This window comes from Desmodus rotundus, chromosome 1 (genome assembly GCF_022682495.2).
Source record: "Desmodus rotundus isolate HL8 chromosome 1, HLdesRot8A.1, whole genome shotgun sequence".
NCBI classification, from domain to species: domain Eukaryota; kingdom Metazoa; phylum Chordata; class Mammalia; order Chiroptera; family Phyllostomidae; genus Desmodus; species Desmodus rotundus.
In genome coordinates this window covers 7,721,830-7,745,159 of record NC_071387.1, presented here as the reverse complement: position 1 = coordinate 7,745,159, position 23,330 = coordinate 7,721,830, and the positions used below count along the sequence as shown (strand labels likewise).

Below are 23,330 nucleotides of genomic sequence, written 5' to 3'. Positions count from 1 at the left end.
ACCCCCTCCCCCCAGCAATCACCACACTGTTGTCCATGTCCATGAGTCCTTTTTCCTTTTTGCTCAATCCCTCCACCCCTACTCCCCACCACCCGCAGCCACCAACATTCTTTCATCTGCTAGTGGGCACGGCCCTTTCTGGTCCTGCAGGGCACAGACCAGAGCTTCTTCAGAATGTCAAAAGCTGAAACAGCTCGGAGAACGGGCAGAAGTTTGCTCCTCCCGCAGGATTACCACTTGTCCGCCTCACCTGACCAGCTCTGAGTCCTTCCCTATCGGCTTGTTTCCTATAAATTGAGTAATTTACAGACCAAGCCTATCAAAGGTAATATTCACCCACTTTGCAAAGACTCATAAAATATATAATGATAAAGTCATGGCTGAAAAATAAAAGTTGTCTGTTACTCCCTCCAATTTTACTGCAGAAAAAAATATATAAAGCTTTGTAATGTTTATAAATAAAATGATACACTGGTTGGAGTTTTCTTTAAACTAACTGGGGGGAGTAAATATGAACAATACTGGCCATGTGTTGAGGACTGCTGAATCTGGGGAACGTGGAGGGTGACAAACCGAGGGGCGCCAGCCAGTCTACAGGGGACAGTGTGGGTTAGTCAACGACTCCACAGCAGACCCCACCTCCCACTTCACCCTCCCCCGACATTTCTCACTTGGGCCGAAGCTTGGCGGGGGCAGAGGCACTGCCACTTGTTCCATTTTAATTACTTATGTGGTGCCTGTGAGCATAGCTAGGTTGTCTTCTATCCCTGAATTAAAGTCTTTGACACGTGGCAGTCACACAGGAAGCGAAGTCTTCTCAGTCAACAGCCACTGCATTCTTATTTCTCTGCTTTATATATTTACTAAAGTGACTGCAACAGTGATGAAAAGCCCAAGCCCAGAGCCCTACACCCTGCAGACGGGATACCTGTAAGAGAAAGCTGAGTCCTGAGGCTGGGCTGCTTGGCTCGCAGAGTCCGGCAGGTCGTCGGCTGAGATGTTTTGCAGTGTCTCATCTCGAGGAGAATCATGTGCACTTTCCCCATCACCCATCACCTCTAAACAAAACCCACCCCCAAAAGGGTAATTAGGTTAATCTGGAATATTCTGGCACTAGCAGTTATTCTGAGTAACTCAGCGATAACTTAGCATTGTGCTTTACGGTAAGAGTTCTTTGACAAAGGAAACTTCAAACATTTAAACAAGATAAAGGATAGGAATGATAATATATCAAGAGATCACTTATTGAGAAGAGAATGGTTTTGTTTCTCATACCAATCCTAATTGAAAAAAATGAAAATCTTTATTAATTTAATAAAGATAATGCTCTGTGATCAGAATCACTGAACAACAGAAATGAAAGGGGCCTCAAAATCGTTTTAAGTAACACCTAACACCTCATTTTGTGGACAAGGAGCCCTGTCCTGGGGGACAGCTGCACACCCCTTTACTAGCCATCAGCTGAGGGGGTCCTGCGCTCAGGCCTCCAGTCTCCTCCCCAGGGCTTCTCCCACTGCCAGGAAGGAGCTAGGTGAGCTCTCAAATGCAACTGGGGGTGCCACAATAGTTTTATGTTTTTAACTAATCAATTTAGAAAAGACATGCACGTATAAAATCAAAGGGAATAAAAAAGTTCCTCGGTGTAAAGGTACTGTGCGAACACAGAAATATATTCTTAGGAGATAATTACAAATGCTTCAGGAAAAGCCAAATAGAGAGAAAAATGTGGGAAAATCTTAACAACTGATGTCTGTTTAGGTAGAGGAAATATGGACCTTCATTGTACTATTTTTTCAACTTTAATAAAAAAAAAAGTACTATTTTTTGAAAAAGTTCAACTTTTCTGTTGTTTTCACCTCTCCCCGGGCTCTCCCCCTAGTTTTCTTCCAGAGACACTCGGTACGCACACAAACATAAACACATGCAGTATACAAGATATGCTTTTATAGACTTTTGTTTCCTGTTCACTTGTCTTGAGGATTGTACCATACTTTCCACACAGCTACGCAAAAGTAGCTATTAAAAGGCTACTTTTAATGCAGATCACCTCTGTCACTGTGATACATCACCTGTACTCTCGTAGCTGGCCATTGCTCCTTCACTGGGGCTGGTCCGTTTGATGGCATTCCTGTACTTGTCCAGAATGTCCTCGGCGGCCTGAGCCTGGGCACTGAGTCTAGGGCTGGGATCATCTGCAGGGAAAGGAGAGTGAGAGAATGAGCGCCCCTCGGTTTGGACCAACTCTGATGTTAGTACGACACCAGGAGCACAATCCCAAAGGCTGATTAGGAGGTAAGACTTAAAAAGAGCACATATCTCAATGTTAAGAGGCACCATGCAGCTGCCTACTCCTCCCATTTCTAGGTCTGAGAGCCTTGCCAAAGCACGGAATTGGGAGGATTGGCTCCGCTTTCTCATCATCGCCAGAATTCTGCATGACAGTGTCAATAAATTCAGTGCAGACTGAATGGATGATGGGTTTCTAAAGTGCTGGCACTCAAACCACTGTTATTAGCAATTCATGCTAACAGAATTTCCAACAATGCATTTTCATATGCAGACTTCATTTATTCAGACATCTCCATGCTGAAGGAGCAAAAAAAGAAGTATTTAAACAGAATTAAGGCCTTTTAAGTAACAATAAAAATTGCCTTCCTCCATCCTCCCTTCCTGGATTTCCCTCTCTACACCAGATTTGAAAACGTCAGATTTTCGTATTCTGTCTCGCTGGCTCGCACCCTGACACACAGCCGCTGGAGCAGAGCGCTTCTGTGCATGCCATGGTGTCGGAGGGACTCCTAGAGAAGCTAGATGTTGCTGGGGAGAGCGGGGGGTACCTGGGGTGCACGGAGAAAAAGCTCATCCCAATCACAGAGGCAGCACTGCTTACTGGCAGGACCGCTCTCCTGTCAGCAACATCAGCACACTGAAATGTTCTCCTGCTGTCGAACTGATTAACAATTAATAAAGCAAAGGACTGCTACAGATCTATGGGATACGAGAAAGTTCTCCAGTGAAATTTAAAGTCCTGAAGTGGATCTAGGCCAGTCAGGCAACTACCATAAATGCCCACAATTCTGGTAGAATCCCATTTTTTAAAAAGTCAAAAAACTACATAAAAATCACTAGAATTTGTGTGTGTGTGTTAACAGCAGCGAATATTAATAGCAGCTAACATTTATTGAACACTTACCCCGTGCTAGGAATTGTGCTAAGCATCTTACATAAATGATCTCAATTAATCACTGCACCAAACCTACAGGGAGGTACTACTATCACCCCCATTTTACAGAAGAGGAAATCGAGGTGTATGAGAGCTTCTTCTTTTGTTTCCATAAAAAATATTTATTATTTTTGTTTCCATAAAATTGTAGTAAACTGTAGAGAGAAAGGATTTCCAAAGTAATTTAATCTTTCTGCTACAATGGCATTTGAATGCATAAGAATTATAATCTGATCTCTTCAAAATGTAAACTGATAAAACCTTTATCATTACAAAAAAAAATTTCTGGAGGGATGGGTAGAAAAGGCATACAACTGTAATTGAATAACAATAAAAACTAAAAAGAAAAATTTCTGGAGGGGGCATACTTTTTGCTATTGGTTTTGAGTGATGTCGAGGCTCTTTGGAAAAAAGAACAATAGAATTTGGCTAAACATAGTAAAAGCCATAATGTTGCTCATAAACTTTATTTCTATAATGCCGTTCTTAAAAATATTATCCCAGGAAAATAATAAAAACAAACAAAAACTGCTACACGTATGAAGCTGTGAGCAGTATTTTCATAGTAAAAGTTAGATTCACTGTATCCAAAAGCAAGAGAAGGTTCGCACTACAGTAAAATCATGTGATAGATCATCTTAGAACCAATTAAATTTATTCACAAACCAGCTATGTCTAGTAGAAACTGGGAGAGCACTTATGAAATAACATGTGGTAAAAGAATACACTTAAATGCATGCTCTGATTCAGTCACAAGAAGCCATGAACAAATATGAAAACACTGGGAGAGAACATGGAAAAAAAGAAGGCTTAGGATGGTAGGATTATGGGCAGACTGTTAAGAAATTTCCTTTCACAGTTTTTTACAATGGTTTTAATGATAACTTTCAATGGGTCATTAGTTAGGACTGTGTGAAGTTTCTGCACCAGTAGAGAAGTTAAATGATTTAAATTAAACACAAAGAAAGTGAAATACTTTACGAAAAAAAATGTATTCTACTCTACGTAGCTTCCCATTTAAGAACCAAGAATCAAGAAAAATGTATTGCCCAAAGAAAAGTAGATTCTCAAAAATTATCAATTCAACATCATCAAAACACGAGGTTTCATGAAGAGTATTCCATTCTGCGAACACCAGTCGTGTCTACCACTAGAAACTTGGTAGGGAAACACTAACATCTTGCCAAAAGGATGCCTTTGCAACTCTTCTCAGTCAGCCTGCAAGTTCCTGAAGCACAGGGGTCATGTGTGATTTGCCTTTACACCTACAACACTTAGCACAGTGCCCGGCAGGAGTCAGATGTCCAACAAATATTGGCTGATTGAATGAGATGGGCTTGACTGCTCTCGGCAGGGCCCCGTGGCCGAGAAGCACAGCTCCTGCTGTTGGGAACCCTTTATTCCAGGAAGGGCATGCACCCAGGCAGGGCGTGTGCTGGGATAAGGAGCAACATCTAAACAGAACTAGACATCTGAATAGCATGCATTAAAATGGGATTCTACCTGCACTATGCTGAGCTTTAAGGAGGATGTTCTTTTGAAACCCATCTCATTTTTAAATAAAAATCTTCACTTCAACTTAGCAGGACATAATTTAAAATCAAGATGAGAAAAAATGAGGTGAGAAGTTAATTTCCCTCTAGATGCTCTGTAGTCACTGGGAACAGTACACAGCTATCAAACTCAAGGCCATGTCAGTATCACTACTTCTCACACTCTTTCCTTTCAGGGTATTCGTTCAAAATGTGCCAAAAAGAAGCTGTAAAAACAGAAATGCTGAATAAGGTAAGAACCCAACCCCTAGCTGTATTTTCCTTGGGTCAGATAGCAATGCTAAAATGATTCGAGCTGTAAAAAATTAGTAAAGTTTATAAATTTATGACACTGTTTGAACACACACCTTATCACAAAAAAAGGAAATGAGGTAAAACAGAATTTCACTGTGATCCTAAATAATCAAGAGCTACAGACAGAAATCAATTCAGAATTCTACGATCAACGTTAGAGAAAATGTTAGAGAAAACTACTCGATCACTGGTCCAAAGGCATGGCATGCAGCGCGCTGAAACCAGCACCACTTTCCTAAAAGGCACTACGCGTCATCATCCCACTAAGCTGTCGAGTTGCAGGGTGTGTCGAGAGGCTCAGGACTGGGGCCTCATCATACACGGAAGCTATGACAATGAGGATGATGATGGTGGTGGCGGTCTGCAGGAAGAGCACACTGAGGTTCACTGTGGCCGCCAACTGGAAACCACAAAGCTACGAAGAACATACTCCCCACTGTACACACACAGACACACTCTTCTAAAAAGGCAACGCTTATGGCACCCAAGAAAAAGTGTTATGAAATATGTGCTCTGGGAATGAAGGAGCCAGGAAGTCCATGGGTCTACAAACCTGTGAGTGTTGAGAATCTGTCAGGCCCCAGATCATCTTTGTCTTTTTCTTGTTTTTCTTTCTTTCTAAATGGTATAGGAGCTGGAAATTAAATAAAGTCAGTAGTGTGACACATAACATACTGCGCTACTCGGAAGACAGCAGTCATTTTGGGTTAACTGGCGTGCCAACATTTCTAAGTGAAAGGAAGGTGAAAAGTTTAAAAGCTAAGAAATCCCAAGTGTCAATTGATAATAGTTTTTAAAATAGCATTGAGGGTTCTTAAAGAAGCTTTCGGAGTCATCTGCCACAGGAAGAATGAATTAACGGGAATCTATGGGGACTAAATCAAAACCACTGCCTCCGCACCTCTGCTCAAAAACACCACATTCAGAACTCTGAGCCTCGTTCTGCCCTCCGCATCAGCAGAACCGAGTGCGGCGCAAAGGCTCCTCACCTCCTGAGTGCCACGGGGCCGAGAAGAGGCCTTTGGAAGAAGTCCCTAGCTTTAATCCTGGGTGATCTCTCCTTTCAGGAAGAGATGCTTTTGCAAACTCAAATCCCAATATCTATTGGTATGATGCCAGGCAATGCACAAAAAAAAAGCAAACAATTTTTACAACTACCTCTCCAAATTAGACACTCACTAATAGGGTAGAAATATTCTCAAAGAACATAAACATTAAAAGCTGACGTTTATTACAGGAATGTAAAGGATGGATTTCAAATTTTCAGTTTAACTCCTGATAGCATCCCTTTTTCCTGCAATAATTATTGGCAATACGTATGTCGCAAGTCCTACACGCCCACCGTCAGTGGTATATGATATTTAAACAACCGTGACTTGCATGACTTCCATTTCTGAAACCACTACCACTTCCTGCAAAGAACAACAACTGCCACTTCTAAAGCTCTTCCTTAGCATTCACCTGCACAAAACCATTTTTACCCTGAAAACAGCTAGAAACAAGCCCAGCAAGCCTCAGAGAGAGAGAGGAGTTGAGGTACTGGCTCTCTGAAAAAGATTTTGGGGCTTTGCTTCTTATTGCTAATACGGCATTCTAATATTTTATAAGATTACCTTTAGGCATGGCAGAAACAAAACGTTTTCTCCACCAAGGTCTGTTCCTGTCTGATTTCTCATCATCGCTATCTTTGCGTTCTTCAGTCTGTAGGAAAAGTTTGATGCTTTATTTGGAGTTGGGCAGCAGGACAAATTACTATGAAAAGGATTTCATTTAGTCTGTGAAATACAAATACCACTCAGGTTTGTCTTAAAAGCAAAACTGTTCTTATTGCTGCACAGGAAACTTCTGAAACATGGAAGCGCACCCTTCAAGCACCAGCCAATGACCTGCTTGAGGGCAGGCACTGTCTCATCACTGTGAGTAAACTGAGAGCTTGATATGGAGCCTAGCACAGAGTGGGCACTTCATACATTCTTACAGAGTCAACGCAATGCAAGTAACGTCTGGAGGGGTAGTAGAGATGGTGGCAGTAGCATTGATAATAACACCGAGTCTAGACTGTGTGCCAAACACTGAGCGTAGGATATATATTATCTCATTTAAATCTCACAGTACTTAGGAGATACACACTAAGTGTACGGATACATATTATTCTCATTTAAACCTCACAGTAGCCTTAGGAGATAAACACTATTATTAAGCCCTTCTTATAGATGAGAGGTTATCACGCATCTTCCCCAAAGTTACAGTCTGTATGTGGCACAGCTGGGACTCAAACTTAGATCTGACCAACTTCAGTGTTCAAGTTTTGATGACCAATTATGCTGAGTTATCATCGGGACCACATGTCAAAGGACAGGAACTATAATTCCTTGACTAGCCCATCATGTGACCTTAGGTAAATCATTTAATTTCTGTTTCTACAAAACTGGAACTAAAAATATCTTCTCTAAGAGCATTCATGTAGAAGGGGCTCCCAGAGACCAAATCAGGGACAAAAATAAATGATAGTAACAAACACACTGATTAAAATAGAAAACCATGGGCCCATAGGTATAATTAATAAGTCTGATGAAGAACAGGATATTTACATATTTTCAAAGTACCCCCTCCCCCACAAAATACTCATTAATTACAAAGGAAAGTAGTAACTATAGTGGGGAAGCCTGGCAGACAACACCTTCATCAAATGACCCAAATGACCAGCACAGGCAGGGAGAGGGACACACTGTCACATCAGTGCTATTCCTGTCGAGGATGAATAAGCTGGAAGTGGTCATGAGAAAACATCAAACAAACCCAAACTCTAGAAACGGGCATGTAATTTTTAAGTGTGTGAAGATCATGGAAGTCGAGAACACACAGAGAAAATGTTCTAGACTGAGACTAAATGGCATGACAACTACATATAAGGTGTGATTCTGAATGGGATCCTGTAGAGTGTCACTGGAACCACCAGGGACACTCCCATGAGTGGGGTGTGAGAGTGAGATGCAGCGACGTGCCAGTCTTCACTTCCTGATGTTGACGGCTGCACCACGTGCAGGAGGAGGCGCTGTGTGCGGGAGAACTCACACTGAAGTGTTCACAGGTGAGGAGGAGCACGGCAGCATCAGGCTGGCAACATACCCTCCCACGGTTGGGGGTGGGGTTTTCTCTACTTCCAACTTCTTTGTAATTGTTTCAAAATAAAAAATAATACCTCATTGGAAAAAAAAAAAGAAAAATAATAGCTAATCATCTCAGAAGAAAACTGTGAGGTTTAAATGAAATTAAATACAAAATTACTTGATGAACGTTTAAGTGTTATAAAAATGCAAGCTATATTACTACAAAACCAAAGTACTATAGTTCTTCTAATGGATTATATGGTTGTGAATAGACTAGACTGACAAATTATCTTTAATTATGACTACTGTCCATCCTTAATCCTAAATGGATATAATCCAGGTTAATTTCAGATATCAAGAGCATCAGGTGGACAGAACATTAGAGCTGACCACAAGTTCTTCAACATGGCCTGTGTCCCATACCTCTCCTCTTGAGGAGTCCTTACTCGGGGATGAAGATGATGAATGAGGTGCAGCCACCAAAGAAGTAGCACCAATGGCTGCGGTTGGAGGGAGCTCTCGCTCTTCATTCCCTGGGCGTCGGTTCCAGCTGGGGTCACTCATGGGTCTCCGGACGGAAGACACTATATCAGAGCTCCTGCTGCGAACTAATCTCTCAGGGTAAGAATGCCTTTGCTTGAATGCCTCCATTTCAGCTGGCGTTAGGACATGGGAACCAAAGTTTGGCAGCCTGGCCTCATTTCCTCCCACAGCTCCTTCCAGGATCGGGGGGTCTGGTGGTGGGTGTGATGGCCTGGCATAGTGAACCTTGGGCCTTACCACAGCAGAAGCCCCTGGAACATAGGAAAAAAAGTTTGCAACTGAGACACAACTGATCCAAGCAAGGCATTAACAAAGGGTTTTGGTTGCGTGCCTTTGTCCGTGATAAGACAAGAGTCAAAATGCTCACTTGATGCCCTGGCCGGCGTGGCTCAGTTGGTTGAGTGCCATCCTGCCAACCAAAAGATTGCAAGTTTGGTTCCTGGTCAGGGCCTACGCCTAGACTGCAGGTCTGGGCCCAGCCGGCTGGGGCACGTACGAAGGGCAACCCAATTGATGTTTCTCTCTCACATCAATATTTCGCCCCCCCTCTTTCTCCCTCCCTTCCCCTTACTTTAAAAAAAAATGTTCTTTTTAAAAAAAGCTCACTTGATGATCATTTTACCATATATACAAATATTAAATCATTTTGCTATACACCTGAAATATAATACTATATATCAATTATATCTCAACTTTTTTAAAAAAGAGTTCATTTGACTAGTTTACCTTCATGTGAAGACAGCGGATCGAACATGGCGAGCAGAGACTCCGACTGAGAAGGCGGGGAGGTCAGCTGGTGGGCGCCTAAACCAAACAGTGAGACCGAGTCAGAACTCATGACTTAGCGAGCATTTCACACTGTGAAAATGGTTCTGACATTTTTCCAGTTTTCAAACTGCTTTAATCAATTAGAACTCGGGAGCATCTCAGGAAAAAAAGAATCTAATAAAGATCAAATTCTTATTACTCCAAACTGATATTATGCTTTTTTGCTACATGCATGGATTTTAATCACACTTAAGTGGTCTATCATCCACATGCTGTTACTTCCAACAGCCAAACTGGATCGCAGTTAATGCAAAGATCACGGGGCCAGAAGATGTGAACCCTCAAAATCCTCAGAATGTCAAGCTTCCCTGAGTCTCACCTTAAAAACAGGGGCAACACTACCTTCAGAAGTAGTATAAATAAAACATCGTAAAACCTGAAATTCTAATACTGCTCTCAGCAAATGACAATTTCTTTAAAAACTCATATTAAAATGAACACCACATTACACCATGACACCAACTCAAACTTCTGAAGTGCACTACTTTAAGCTACAGAGTAAAAGATGCTCCTCTAAGCTTGTCTAAACAGTCAAAATCAGAAATATTAGAACAGGGGAGCGTGCAGAGGCTGACACTTGCAACACGTAGAAACTGTTACTCTAGACTTTTTGAATCTGAGTTTTTTTGATAATGAATTACAGTGTTGTGTGCCTTTTAATTTTTCCTTTTGTTCTCTTATATTTACCTCCCTTTTTAAAAATTACAGAAATAGTATATCAGTATGATAGCTTAGAACATGAGTTCTCAAAATTTTGATCTTAGAACACCTTTACATTCTTTAAAGTTACTGATTATATGTATTGATATTTAATTAGAAATTAAAACTGAAAACATATATATTTATATAGATGCCCATTAAATGGTAATACAAATAACCCTTTAAAATGAAAAATAGCTATATTTTCCAAAATAAAAAATAAGAAGAGTGACATGTTTTACATTTTTATAAGTTAGGGTATGGTTAGAAAGAACACAGCTGGATTCTCATATCTGCCTCTGTTTTGAATCGGTTACAATATGACATTTTGGTTAAAGACTGTAAAGAAAAACTGGCCTCACACATGCAGTTGGAAAGGGGATGATTTTAATAGCCTTTTCAGTAATGGTGGATATTCTTCTTTGATACTGTGTCAAATCTTGACAAGTAGTGTTTTGAAGGTTAGGTATAATGTGGAATCTGAAACCTGGTCAGTAAACTTTCTGTACTCTGCTACATTAAAATTAATTGGACTGTCTTGCATTTTAAATGGATGTTTTACCCATGCAAGATTTGTAACATCATGTGTTGATCATCTGGAAAATATTGGTTCAATTAGATATGCTAATCTTCTAAATGTTGACACATTTCAACATATGAATTTGAAAAATTACATTCTTATTATCACCGCCAATCTCACCAGGAAAGTCTTTAAGTAGTGGGAAACCGTGAAGCTCACAGAAGTGGGTACAAGTTTTCCAAAATTCTAACTTTTATCTGAAAGCTGGAATGTTATCACTGACAACAAATTCTACTCTAGTCAGCAAGTGACAGGCTCATTCTGTTCATTTTCAAGAAATGCCTGACAAATACCCAAGTGCGAAGAAAGACACTTGTCTGTAGGTCATTCTTTCAAGTAAAAATGGTGTTTCATGAAAAACAAACAAGAAAAAAGCTGGGAGTTAAGCTCACAACTCAAACAATCACAGAAGTGCTTTCCATTAGAGGTCCCTCCTCTCTCTTCACATAGAATATTAGAAGGACGTGTACTCGAGGATTGAGATGTAGTTAAATAACCTTTGCTGCTTCACCACAGACACTTTTTCCTTTATCTTAACGGTGAGAGAAGAGCGCAATGCCCGCGAGCACAGTCTGTGCCACTGCCCTGCTTCACGCTGAAGGCCCCGGCAAGTTCACCCACCTCAGCTGGTGCGCCATCAGTGCAGGTGCCAGTACAGAGGAAAGGACAATAACCCTTTATTACTATGAAAATAGTCTGCTCTCGTGCTCTCCACCCCCAAAGGGTCTTAAGGACCCTCAGTAGTCCATGGAGACTACAGTTTGAAAGTTGCAAGTTTAGGACAGTGGCTCTCAGCTGGGGCTATTCTGCCCCCCAAGAGATCATGTGGCGATGTTTGGAAACATTGTCGGTTGTCACAACTGCAGGGGAGGGAGGTGGGGGGCATGCTCCTGGTAGAGGCCAGCCCCCCCCAACAAAAAACTATTGACCCCAATGTCAATAGTACTAACAATGAGAAACCTTGATTTAAAACAAACAAAAATGTAAAAAAGGTATTTCTCTATTCTTTTAAGCATTTAAAAAATAACTGCATAAATTCTAATAAGTGGTTATATCGAAATTCATTTAGCCATTCTATTTTTCAATGATTAGGCTATCTCTAAATTTTACAAATATCAGTGTTATGAAGAGCATCTTTCTGCATAGGGCCTCCTCATGACTGACTTCAGGGCTAACTATGTACGTATTGCCACACTATGTCCCAAAGGGCTGTGATAATTCATATTATCACCAGCAATGGCAAGCCTGCCCGTTTCACCATGAATGCGATTGTTTTAAAAAGTCACTCTCACTTCCCCTTCTTACCATGAGTTACTTCGTCCATGTCTGGACTAGTGACAGAATCTTTACCCCCAAAGTCAGAGCTGCACTCAGATCTCAAGTCTTCAATCTTATTGGGAATATCCTCAGAGGTTGCACTTATGCCTTAAAAAAAGAAAGCAAAAATAAACAGCAAGAACAAAATAACCACACAAAAAGTGTGAGTTTTGGAGAAATGTAAATATTCTCAATTTTTTTGTGACCCAGTTCTATACATGTGAGTCGTTTGGTATTATATCTTTTATTGTACTATTGCTTAAAAACATTTCCCTGATTTGTACAACATGACCAGAATTATCATGTGGTATCTAAACACAGTAGGCAGAGGCTACCAAGAACAGACAGAGTTATAGAAGGAACACGTACAGACCGTTTGCCAATTACTTCAACATGCTCTATAAAAGTCACACATTAAATTCTCACAGAGTTAAAGTCCCATAGAACTAATTTAATTTCCTGGAAATTACTCAGCTCTTAAAACATATCTCTTTGCAATCAACTTTATAAATGGAAAGGTGGGAACACACCTTGAAATCCTTATTCCTTAAAACAAGACAGACATACCCGACACAACACTGAGGCCTGGTGTGCTGGGGCGGGAACTGACCTCCCTGACATCCGTATCATCAGATGTGCTGCCCAGTCCAGAACAGCTCTCGAGTTCCTGTAGACGCTCCTCCTGCTTTAGATCTGGGGCTTCTAGACAGAAGACGTGAGGTGTCACATTAGTGATTCTGCTAGCATGCCACACTTTCAGCTTGTGACCCAGATGATGAAAGCTACCAGGGCATGAATGAAATCAGTGTAAATAGATTTCTAAGTCTGGGCCAGTTAGCAAAGTTAGCTGGATCAAGTGTTAAAAAAGTCAAGGTTGTGATTTTCATCCCAATCGAGGCCAGTTTGTTGTGCAAAGATGAAAACTGATTCCAGGACACCCTTGGATGTGCTCTTGCTTAGCAATTAAACTGAACAAAAGAATATGAATAACCAACCACTTTCTAAAGAACAACTTCTATGGATGCTCAAGAGATAGTGAGGTAATCCTGCTGTCTCCTTATGTAAAGGTCAGCATGTCTGAATGTGTTAACATTATACAACACATACCAGGATCACTTAATTATTCTTGGGCCAAGTACATCAGAGAGAACGTAATTCAGACACACAGTTATTTTTATTTGCATTCTGGTAGCTGACATTTAGTTGAAGGCAAAGATTTATCTTCATAATCAGAAAAAAAGTAGAAATGCAATACATACGAAAAAAGAAAGTACAAAATACTTTATATACATTTATAATAACACATATAATGCACAAATAATTCTCAATGCTCCACAGTCTCAATTTCGGTGCATTTCAAAAATACATTAGGTACCTTTTAAAGGGCCAAATTCTACCCTGGGATAAATCTACACATGCTTACCAGGCATCCGACCACTCAGGGTTCCTGTTTTGTGATGAGTGAGTGGGAAATACTGGCCTCAGTGTCCCACACAGAACCCTGATGAGTTACTAACAGTTGCTTCCAAAATAACTGAACACAGAGTCAGAAGGCACCTGTCACCTTAGCCTATGCCATCCAACACAGCATTCTTTCGTGATGAACAGAAAATACCCTCACTAAATTCCTGTTTGAAAGTCTTAGCAATAAGTTGCTTCACACTTGTCAAATGTATACCTGACAAAATGTCCATCATACAGAAATTGGAATACCTTACATTTAAAACTTCTGTGCAAATTAAAATGCAAATAGTGACAGCATACTAACCTGAGTCACTTGGCAAAACCTCTACACTCCAAGCTTCGCTTGTTGTCTCTGATATGGTAGAACCAGTGCAGTGGTCAAGAAGTACTGACCCTGAACCTGGCAGGCACAGTAAACTGCCTAACATGCTCTCTGCTGCTGCACCTGTATAACCAGTGGGAAGCAAAAGGTTAACAAAGACCCTGAATGGGAAGAGCAGAGAGAATGGAAAAAAGCCAAACACTAAGCTAACAAAATCTCTCTACTCTATCCACAAGAAATAAGCCAAGGTAAGAGTAATTTCAATCAATAACACCACTAGAAACTCAAATTTCCCATTTTGGTCACAATGACACAAGCTCTTTTTCATCCATTGCCTCCTGTTCACCTTGGACTCTCCATAGAGAAAACACATTGTTAGGTCAAGTCATTTCAACTAGCTTTCAACTTGGTCTTTCAGTAAATTTTATGTGTGTGTCTAACAGCTCTCTAAAATTTATAGCTCCACAAGGATTAAAAAGAGTAAGAGACATTTAACCACATAAAGTTATACTGGCCAAAAATGTTTTCTTCTGGCACATTAGCCACATACTCAGTCAATAAAATATCTTGCAGGAAAATGATACTGCCTCTGTAGCACACATTCAATGGCAAATACAGCTTACTGCTCAAACAGAGCTGACTGACAGAAGAATGCTAAACACTTTAGCATCTGGAACAAAATAATGCAAAAATCAATTAAGAAATCTATTTACACTACCCCCAAATGCAAACGGAAATGATTCAATATTATTGTACACCTGTGTTAAACATACTCAAGTTCAGAACGTTCTACTACTTCTGATTAAACCTATTAAAAGAACAATTCTATTTCAGTGCCTGAAAAAACTTTTGGCCCTGGCGATTGTGGGCTTAGTTGGTTGGAGCACCTTCCTGTAACCAAAGGATTGCGGGTTCAATTCCCAGTCAGGGCACATTCCTAGGTTGAAGGTTTGATTCCTAGTCCAGGAATGTATAGGAAGGCAATTAACTGATGCTTCTTTCTCCCATCAATGTTTCTTTCTTTCTCTCCCTTCCTTTCTCTCTAAAAGGAATTAAAAAAAAAAAAAAATCCTCGGATAAGGATTTAAAAAAAAAAAAAAAGAAAAACGGAAACAACAGAAAAAGGTTACTGGTAAAAGTGACCTTTTAGAAATATGTCATGACATAATTAAAAATAAAATAATGTCTAGCCCTGGCTGGTGTAGCTCAGTGGACTGAGTGCCGGTCTGCAAACCAAAAGGTTGCTGGTTCGATTCCCAGTCAGGGCACATGCCTGGGTTGTGTGCCAGGTCCCCAGTTGGGGGTGTGCAAGAGGCAACTTACTGATATATCTCTCACACATCAATGTTTCTCTCCCTCTCTTTTTCCCACCCCCTCTCTCTAAAAGTAAAGAAATAAAAAATATTAAAAAATAAAATATTGTCTGGAACCTGCCTGAACATAATGGGGGAAGGGGAGGAAGGGAAGTAGATGGGAGAAGAGATGAAACAAAGTGGCCACATGCATGTGTAACTGTCGGAGCTGAGTGACAGCTACACTGAGTTCATCATACTATTCTCTCTTATACTTCTTTAAAATGTTCCATAATTTGTAAAGAAAATGAAGATGGTGGTTACAAGACCATATGAATCTTTTAGAACTCACTGAACAGTATCTTAAGAAGAGTGAACTTTAATGTTCATAATTATACATCAATAAAGTTGATATGAAGAAAGAAAAAGAAAAAGCTGGTAACTTTTTAGAACTGAATTAATCCTTCCAGAAGTAAATTCAATTTTTAGAGACTCTCAGTATCACATTATTCCAAAGGATTTTATAGCTATAATCTGTCAGGATTTTCATTTTAAGGTAAGGTACAATATTTATTCTCTAAAAACATCCCAATCACAGACTAAGAACATATACGATGCTCTACAAACAAGGCTTGATGAGAAGTTAATTCAAAAGACTAGTTTTTCTTTTGGGGGGAGATGGGGGGTGGAGTTAAATGTAGTCCAGGAAAACATACCTGTATTTACAGTAAGTAAAGAAAAAATACACAAATGCCTCGTTATGTGCAGTCACCTCAGTTTCCCAGGCAGCAGCCACACCCACATGTCTGTGAGAGCACCCACTTCCCTCCCCTGAAGGGCGGTGGACATGAACCATTCAACAGCAGTCTTCCAGAGACGTTAGACAGCAGTTACCTGCAATCTCCTGCAAGCGATCTTCATCAATGTTCGGGTCAAAATCACTTCCCAAGACATCCGTACTCCAGGTCTCACTCACTGTTTCTGATATATCCCTATCATCTGTCAGTCCCATCATGTCACGAATTTCAAACTTCCTCAGCTTATCATCAAGATTATCTTGTGTTGTGGCTATCAAAAATAAAATTAAGCACTTAAAAAAACTAGCACAGCTATGATTTCTTAATCAGATATGAGGAACTTTATGTCTTTGCACTTCATTTTACATTTTATAATTAACACTGAGCACACAGTACCAAAACACTGAACTATTCCCTCATGGATGCAGTCTTTTGCTCTCTGAACTCAGCTCAGTATATGGACTTCCCCTTCTGGCAGATTAACTGGGGCCATTGATGCAATTAATTGTTGCCCTCCATCCACAACCTCTGCAGTGTGACTTTGGTCAAGAATTGGGGTATATCCCCCCCTCTTTGAATTTGCCCAGGCCTTGTTACTTGCTTTGGCCAAAAGGGTGAGGAGGAAGTGTGCCAGTTGCCAGGCTAGACATCAGGAGACATTACAAATTTCTGCTCTCTCTCTCTCTCACCCTTGTTCCTCTCAAGAGAACAAGCTTAAGCTAGCCAGCTGGAGGGTAAGGAACTACACTGGAGCAAAGCAAAGGTCATTCTAGACCAGCCAGCTCCCCACGGACCAACTGACCACCAGCTAAGATTAGCAGAGCTCCTTACTTGTCCACTGGTGACCATAAGTGCATGAGTGAGCCCAGTCCAAATCAGAGAACCACCCACCTCACCCACAGACTTGAGAGCAAAAATAAATGTTTACTGTTTTAAGTCACTAAGTTTTGAGGTCGTTTGTTACATAACATTGTAGCAATAATTAAATGATAAACCTATACTAAAATAAAACATTTTTTGCCTCGGCTGGTGTGGCTCAGTAGATTGAGTGCTGGCCTCCAAACTAAAAGTTGGTGCTTCAACTCTCAGTCAGGGCACAAGCCTGGGTTGCAGGACTGGTCCCCAGTTGGGGACGTGAGAGAGCCAATCGGTCAATGTATCTCTCCCACATTGATATTTCTCTTTTTCCCTCCATTTCCCTCTTTCTAAAAATAAATAAATAAAATCTTTAAATGGAATCTGTATTTAATGATGCCATGGCATTTTCAAACAGAAGTCTGTCCTCTGCTGAGACATAATTAAAAAATAATAATTTTTTATATGACTTGGATACACCCCCCCAATTCTAGAGTTTTCTCTCTTCCCCTGACCAATGAGAAGCAGTCTGCAATGTGCCCCAGTTCATGTCCTAATCTAGTGCTCGCAAGCTGTAGACCGCCAACCACCTACACCAGCATGACCTCGAGGGCTTGTTAAGGAAGTGCCAGTCCTTCAACTTTTGTTTCGAGCTACTACTATTTTGGTTTTCTCTGTTATTTATAGAAAATTTCATCCTTTTTGATACAATGATAAATTGATCAAGTAAAATATACCATTACTTTTATTCAATACACACACACCCCAACTGGCAATGATCTTCTCCTCTCCAAAATGTACTGAACCAGGGTTTCTAAAAATGAGACAGGGAAAATGGCTTTTTCTTTTTATTCTCCAACTAATTTTTATGTGCACTGAAGTCTAAGAGTCACTGCCTCAAACCCGGTTGACCGAATGTGCCCTCAACACTCCCTTGAAGGTCACCCAATGATCTTTAAAAAATCAAATCCAAAGACCCTAAAGACCCTTTGCACATTAACCTTCCTAAAGCATAACAAGGACCCAGCTGTTTTCCAATCCTTAGCTCCTGCTATTCCCGTACTTGGTAGTTCCTGCCTAAGGACTGGGTGGTTTCCCACCTCTCTGACTGCCTAGCACTACTCCTTCACCTAGAAGGCCCGATCTCCGGTTTCCGCCAATGCAATGCCAGCTAGGCTTTAAGGCTAGTGTTTTCTTCCAATAAGCTTCTCCCTACACTTCCAGCCACTGTACTGGTCACTCAGAACGGCCAAAGCACTCTTATGATACTTTTAATCATTTGTGTACCATTGTCTCCCTCTTGTAGGTTCCTTAAGCCCTGAGGTTTTATGTTTGCATTTCTTAAAATTTTAATGTTACAGAATTGAAATATCTTACATGTTACAGAATTCAAGCAATTCATTTTAATTATTCTATGTAATTTAAGTCTAAACAAGTCACTTACCAACTAAACACATCTTTAAGAAATGAAGGAGCTATGAATAGGTACAAGTTTAATAGTCATTATATAATCAACTTAAATTTATTCTTAGTGGACACAGCCAAATTACAGGGAAACATACTGTTTATCCTGCAACCAGGTAACTTCTTTGCTACTTGCCCAGCTATGTTCCCCTTCACCTTACCTTGCTCATGCTCCAATAGCTGTAGAGCTTCAACTCCATTACTCCCAGAAGGCCCTGCTCCAAGTTCTGATACAGACTCTCCTTCCAGGTCTAGCGAGGACACTGAATTGGAGCGATTTGAAGGACCTAAAAAAATGTTTCTACTGTGAGTGAGCTTAAACAGTCATGAGCCATCAGGTAATTTTCATGCCTTGATAAGGAACTAAAGACTAAATAAAATAAAGTGCTTTTAATATTGCGTTTATTTCTTAAAAATACATATGCCCAATGCGGCTTCCAGGGAATTATCCTAAGGAACAATTCAAAAATGCATCACAGGTTGCTTGTATCAGGGCTTCTTATAAGTGGAAAGTGGAAGCAATCTACAAGTCTGTCTAATCATAGCAGAATGTTTAAATAAATTATGAAAGAAAACAGCCATTAAAAACCATGTTATTTAAGAATGTTAAATTATCAAGGGAAATGTTATTGTTATATTGTTAAAAAAAAAAAAAGGTTACAAAACAGCATAAACCTAATCTTGCTATAAATAAACCAAAATGTTAACTGTTATTAACAGAATGGTGAGATTACAGATGATTCGATTTCTTTTCAGCATTTTCTAGAATGTACATTACTTATGTTTTTAAAAATTAGAGGAAAAAGCCCTGGCTGCTGTAGCTCAGTGGATTAAACACCTGCCTGTAAACCAAAGGTTGCTGGTTCAATTCCCAATCAGGGCACGAGCCTGGGTTGCATGCCAGGTCCCCAGTAGGGGGCGCACGAGAGGCAACCACACATTGCTGTTTCTCTCCCTCTCTTTCCCTCTCTAAAAATAAATAAATAAAATCCTTTTTTAAAATTAGAGGAAAAGGAAAAGTTATTGTATTTTTTTTATTTTAATGTTAGTAAATGAACTTTTTCATTAAAAAGTTTGTCCTAGTACACAGAATGAGTCTCACTTCATAATCTTGCCTTTAAATTTATTTTTTATTCCTATTTCCAGCATATCATTCTGCTTCATAGGAGGTGTGTGTGAATACACAGAACGTTAAAAGCACACACAACACCCTGAAATGTTAGTGAGTCCATTTTTTCCACGTAGACATGCATTATATCCCTCTAAAGGAGCTCTATAAGCTTAGATATACATCGACGTTAGCGAAATCAAAGTTCGCACTATTCCAGTCTCAGTGAAGACTGGCATCTCCATTTTACGTGACCAGAGGTCTCCTGAAATCTTTACATTTTTTTTTCTTGCAACCTTAATTTCATTGAACAATCTTTCAGCCAACTGCTCAAGATCATTAGAGGAAAACTTCATTACTCTCCTCAGTCAGGGGCACAGATGGTATAGCTGTAATTTATAAGGCTCCTTTAAAGAACACAAAACAAGATATTACTTCAATCACACAACTCCTTGAATGAAGTAACCCTTCACCTTCAGATATTCCTTCCAGATTATCACTGCAGAGGGAAAAGCGCAAGGTTTTATCAGGTTTACCGTGGAGTTTGTTTTCATCGACAGGGACATCTCCTTGTCCTCCATCCGAAAGTTGCATGTTTAGGACCTAAAAAAGGAAATGCCACTGGCCTGTCACAACTGAAAGAAGACAAACTACAGCAAATGCATATTTAAGTTTTTTAAATCTTAAATTATCATTTTAAACTAAAAACCAATCTACAAGGTCTGCTCAAGCTTTTAAGTACCCCGAGAAGAAAAGTGTATCAGAAGAACTGAGCCTACGCGCTTCCACCGCCCTACCGGGGCCAGAGCTTGAACAGGCAACTGGACATCGAATGAGCAGTGGTCAGGATTGTAAGAATCCGAAGACTATGGGGCAGCGGGCCAGTCCTTCTGGTTCTGCCATGTGCCGGCTATATAACCTTGAATAAGTTATTTAAACCCCTAAACCTCAGTTTCTTCATCTCTAAAATGGTGATAACAGTGTGTATGCTATGGAGTTGTTGAGGATTAAATAAAAAGATGCACATAAAGCATTTGGCATAGTTAAATGACATTAAATTCACAGTACAGTTTTTCAAAAGTTAATAAACTAAGTTAGCAGGAAGAAAACATATAAGCAAATTATCTTGTAAGCACCAGAACTGAATCAGTCTAGTCTGAACCTCCACTTGATCACCATACACACATGGCCACAGAAGTCCACACCAGAAGCTGATGTACCTTCCAGCCACCTCTAGCTTAGAGCTGATGGCCTTTTTGTAATGTTTTCTATTTGTCAGATGATTCCAAATAACATAATTACTTCTCACTCCCCGTAAGTCTCGTAACTCAGCTTTGTGTGTATCTCCAATTTAATGAAGAACTGAATGCTTCTTTGGAAAACTGTATGTTTTAAGCACACCTGGAACTTGAATTCGAACTCACAGTCATTGGGTTCCTAGGCTGTTGCTGGAAAATGAGGAAGAGTATCCTTACTTAAAAAGAAAAAAACAAAACAAAAACTAACACCAAAAAACCCTGTAGTTGCTGTGTAGGCCTTGCACTTAAATGAGTAGATGAAAGGGTTTTTTAAATGGCTCTATATATTTATGTGTGTAATGGTATTAAAGACAATTTTATTCTATTTGCTTCAAATTAAATGCAGACATAAAAATTTTACATTCTGTATTTTTAAGATAACTCAGACCTTTAAACTCATAGTAAGTGATGTGCAATGAATGTTCAGGCAAAACCTACCTAAAGGCCTAGAGAGTGGTATGAATTAATGAAAACAGAGGCAGCAGACCACTGTGCAGACATTTCCCTGCATAGGGATACAGACTGCCGTCTTCAAGGCTGCCACTGAGCTGGGGACTGGGGACACTTAACAGGTAAGGTAAATGCCACAGAGCTCTCTGACCGCCACACTCAGCTGTCTTTTTCCCTCATTAGGCATCCCCCTTGTTGTTATAAGTTTTTTATTACATTCCAAAGTTCCTAAAAAGTTGATTCTGGCAGCTTTTGCCACCTCATTCATTTTTTTGGGCGGGTACAGAGGGACAGAGTTTGGGAGTTTGACAGACCTCTTTCCTATGAGTGATGCCACAGTTCCAAACACAGCCAACCACCAGTATCACTTTATCAACCACTGTAACTGGTCTCTAATTCTGAAGCCAGGACTAGGTTTTCTTGAATAGTAAGCAGTCACTGTTGAATGTGAAGATGCTGCTTCTTTTTTGGGAGGTCACAATGTATGCATGAGGAGTGGCTCCTACCTTTAGAGAGTCAAGACTTCTTTCCTTTTGCCCCTGTCCCAAGTTCTTGTTTACTAATATTTTAAATCTGATTCCCATACCCTTGATCTCATTTCTTCACAATATTTTTTTAGTTTTCCTTTCAGTTATTGCTTCCATTTCTTCCTAACAGACCAAAGAAAAAAAAGTATTTCTAAAGAATGTTTGGATCTTTAAAAGCAGATATACTGCTGGTATATCATTAAAAAGAAAAGTAACATAAAACACTTCCTACAAGCCACTGGAAAAAGTCTCTTCAGTGTCCATACCACGATTTCCTGGCTTCCTGTCTCTTCTACTATTAGGAAAACTCCTTTTGGCATGGACCTGGTCACCAAATACAGGGCCACAGAGGTAGTGGTGTGAAGGGCCTCCAGGAAGTGTTCACAGGAAGTTTACCGCCTGCTGGTGTGTCACGGTAGGCCCACCACAGATAATGAAAAGTATTCGCTTAGTGCATGCTGATTTATAGGAGCAAGTGACCGTTAATGGGAATAGAATCTAAATTTCTTAACATCAGTGGCTATAAGTTAAATGTAACAATACATTCATACCTCATTTTCTGACATCATCCCTGGAGTCAGCTGGGGACCTGTCCCTAAGGAAATGACCAACACTTCTTCTGGCTGCACTTCCTGGATGGTTTCTTGAGATGATCCTTCATGGTCCATATGTAAGTCCATTAGCACATTGGTACGGCTTCTGCTTCGAGTTGCTAATAAAATAATTTAAATAAGAAATTTAGAGAAAAAAGATAAAATGAAGAAATGGCACACTAAATACAAAAATATATTTTCTATTAATGTAGAACATTTGCGCATGCACAAAAAAAAAGTGGTGAGAATATGAGTAAGAAAGAAAAAAAACCCTGTATTTTCCCAGTTACTCTACTGATGACTAATACAGATTCTCCTTCAAAACTGACAATCGGAAATAATGACCCATGTTCACCTGACAGGGAGTGACAGAGGGCCACACCTGCAGAACAGCAAACACATCCCAATCAACTTAAGACTTGGGATGACAGGAAAAGCATTACCTTATTTCTTATCTGTTCAAGACACCTTCAACTATTTCTCCTATAAAATTATTTAACTGTCACCAGCCTCCCATATTAATAACCCATAAGCACTAAAAAATTTAATATAGAAATCTGATAGCCATATAAAATAATATACATTAATTAGGCAACTGCTGACAAACCCAAATCAGTTTTTGAAAATACGTTGTTTTCCCTGAAATGTATTAACCTCTTTCCAAAGATGGAGGAGAGATTTCCGGATGTTTGATTACGAGTTTCCTTTCTGCTTACTGGAAATGTTCTAAATGAACACAGGATATAATTATTTGGGGATGTTTCTCCCTATGTAATACTTTCTTCCTAAAATTGTCCATCCTATAGAACTGCTGAAAGATTTGGATAGTTGGTAATAATTTCTTTATGAGTTTTAGTCTTCTGTGATTGAGTTTCAATTTTTTTCCAGAGGTCAATAAAATTCAATACAACCAGAATACTAACTAGAAATTCTATTTCAGTGCAAAATAATCAAAAGTACAAGCACAGAGCAAAACACGCTAAAGTAACAAGTCTTTCAACTTCACTCTGGGT

The 23,330-nt window shown here is 39.9% G+C and overlaps 1 protein-coding gene across 7 annotated transcripts in view; it reads right to left on the bottom strand.

The window, feature by feature from the left end:
- GAPVD1 (GTPase activating protein and VPS9 domains 1) overlaps positions 1-23,330 on the bottom strand; it is a 58,984-nt gene that overhangs the window by 10,147 nt on the left and 25,507 nt on the right. For 2 of the 7 annotated variants that reach the window (XM_024562023.4, XM_053920641.2), the window contains 13 exons: positions 22,276-22,436; positions 19,923-20,052; positions 18,503-18,628; positions 16,120-16,293; positions 13,916-14,056; positions 12,715-12,849; positions 12,136-12,255; positions 9,450-9,527; positions 8,604-8,974; positions 6,684-6,771; positions 5,624-5,704; positions 2,070-2,192; positions 929-1,058 (listed from right to left, as the gene is read on the bottom strand). In XM_024562023.4, the coding sequence (XP_024417791.2) occupies positions 929-1,058; positions 2,070-2,192; positions 5,624-5,704; positions 6,684-6,771; positions 8,604-8,974; positions 9,450-9,527; positions 12,136-12,255; positions 12,715-12,849; positions 13,916-14,056; positions 16,120-16,293; positions 18,503-18,628; positions 19,923-20,052; positions 22,276-22,436 (1,858 nt within the window). The remainder of the gene's footprint in view (positions 1-928; positions 1,059-2,069; positions 2,193-5,623; positions 5,705-6,683; positions 6,772-8,603; positions 8,975-9,449; positions 9,528-12,135; positions 12,256-12,714; positions 12,850-13,915; positions 14,057-16,119; positions 16,294-18,502; positions 18,629-19,922; positions 20,053-22,275; positions 22,437-23,330) is intronic. The other 5 variants (XM_024562025.4, XM_053920643.2, XM_024562027.4 and 2 more) reach the window with 3 other exon arrangements.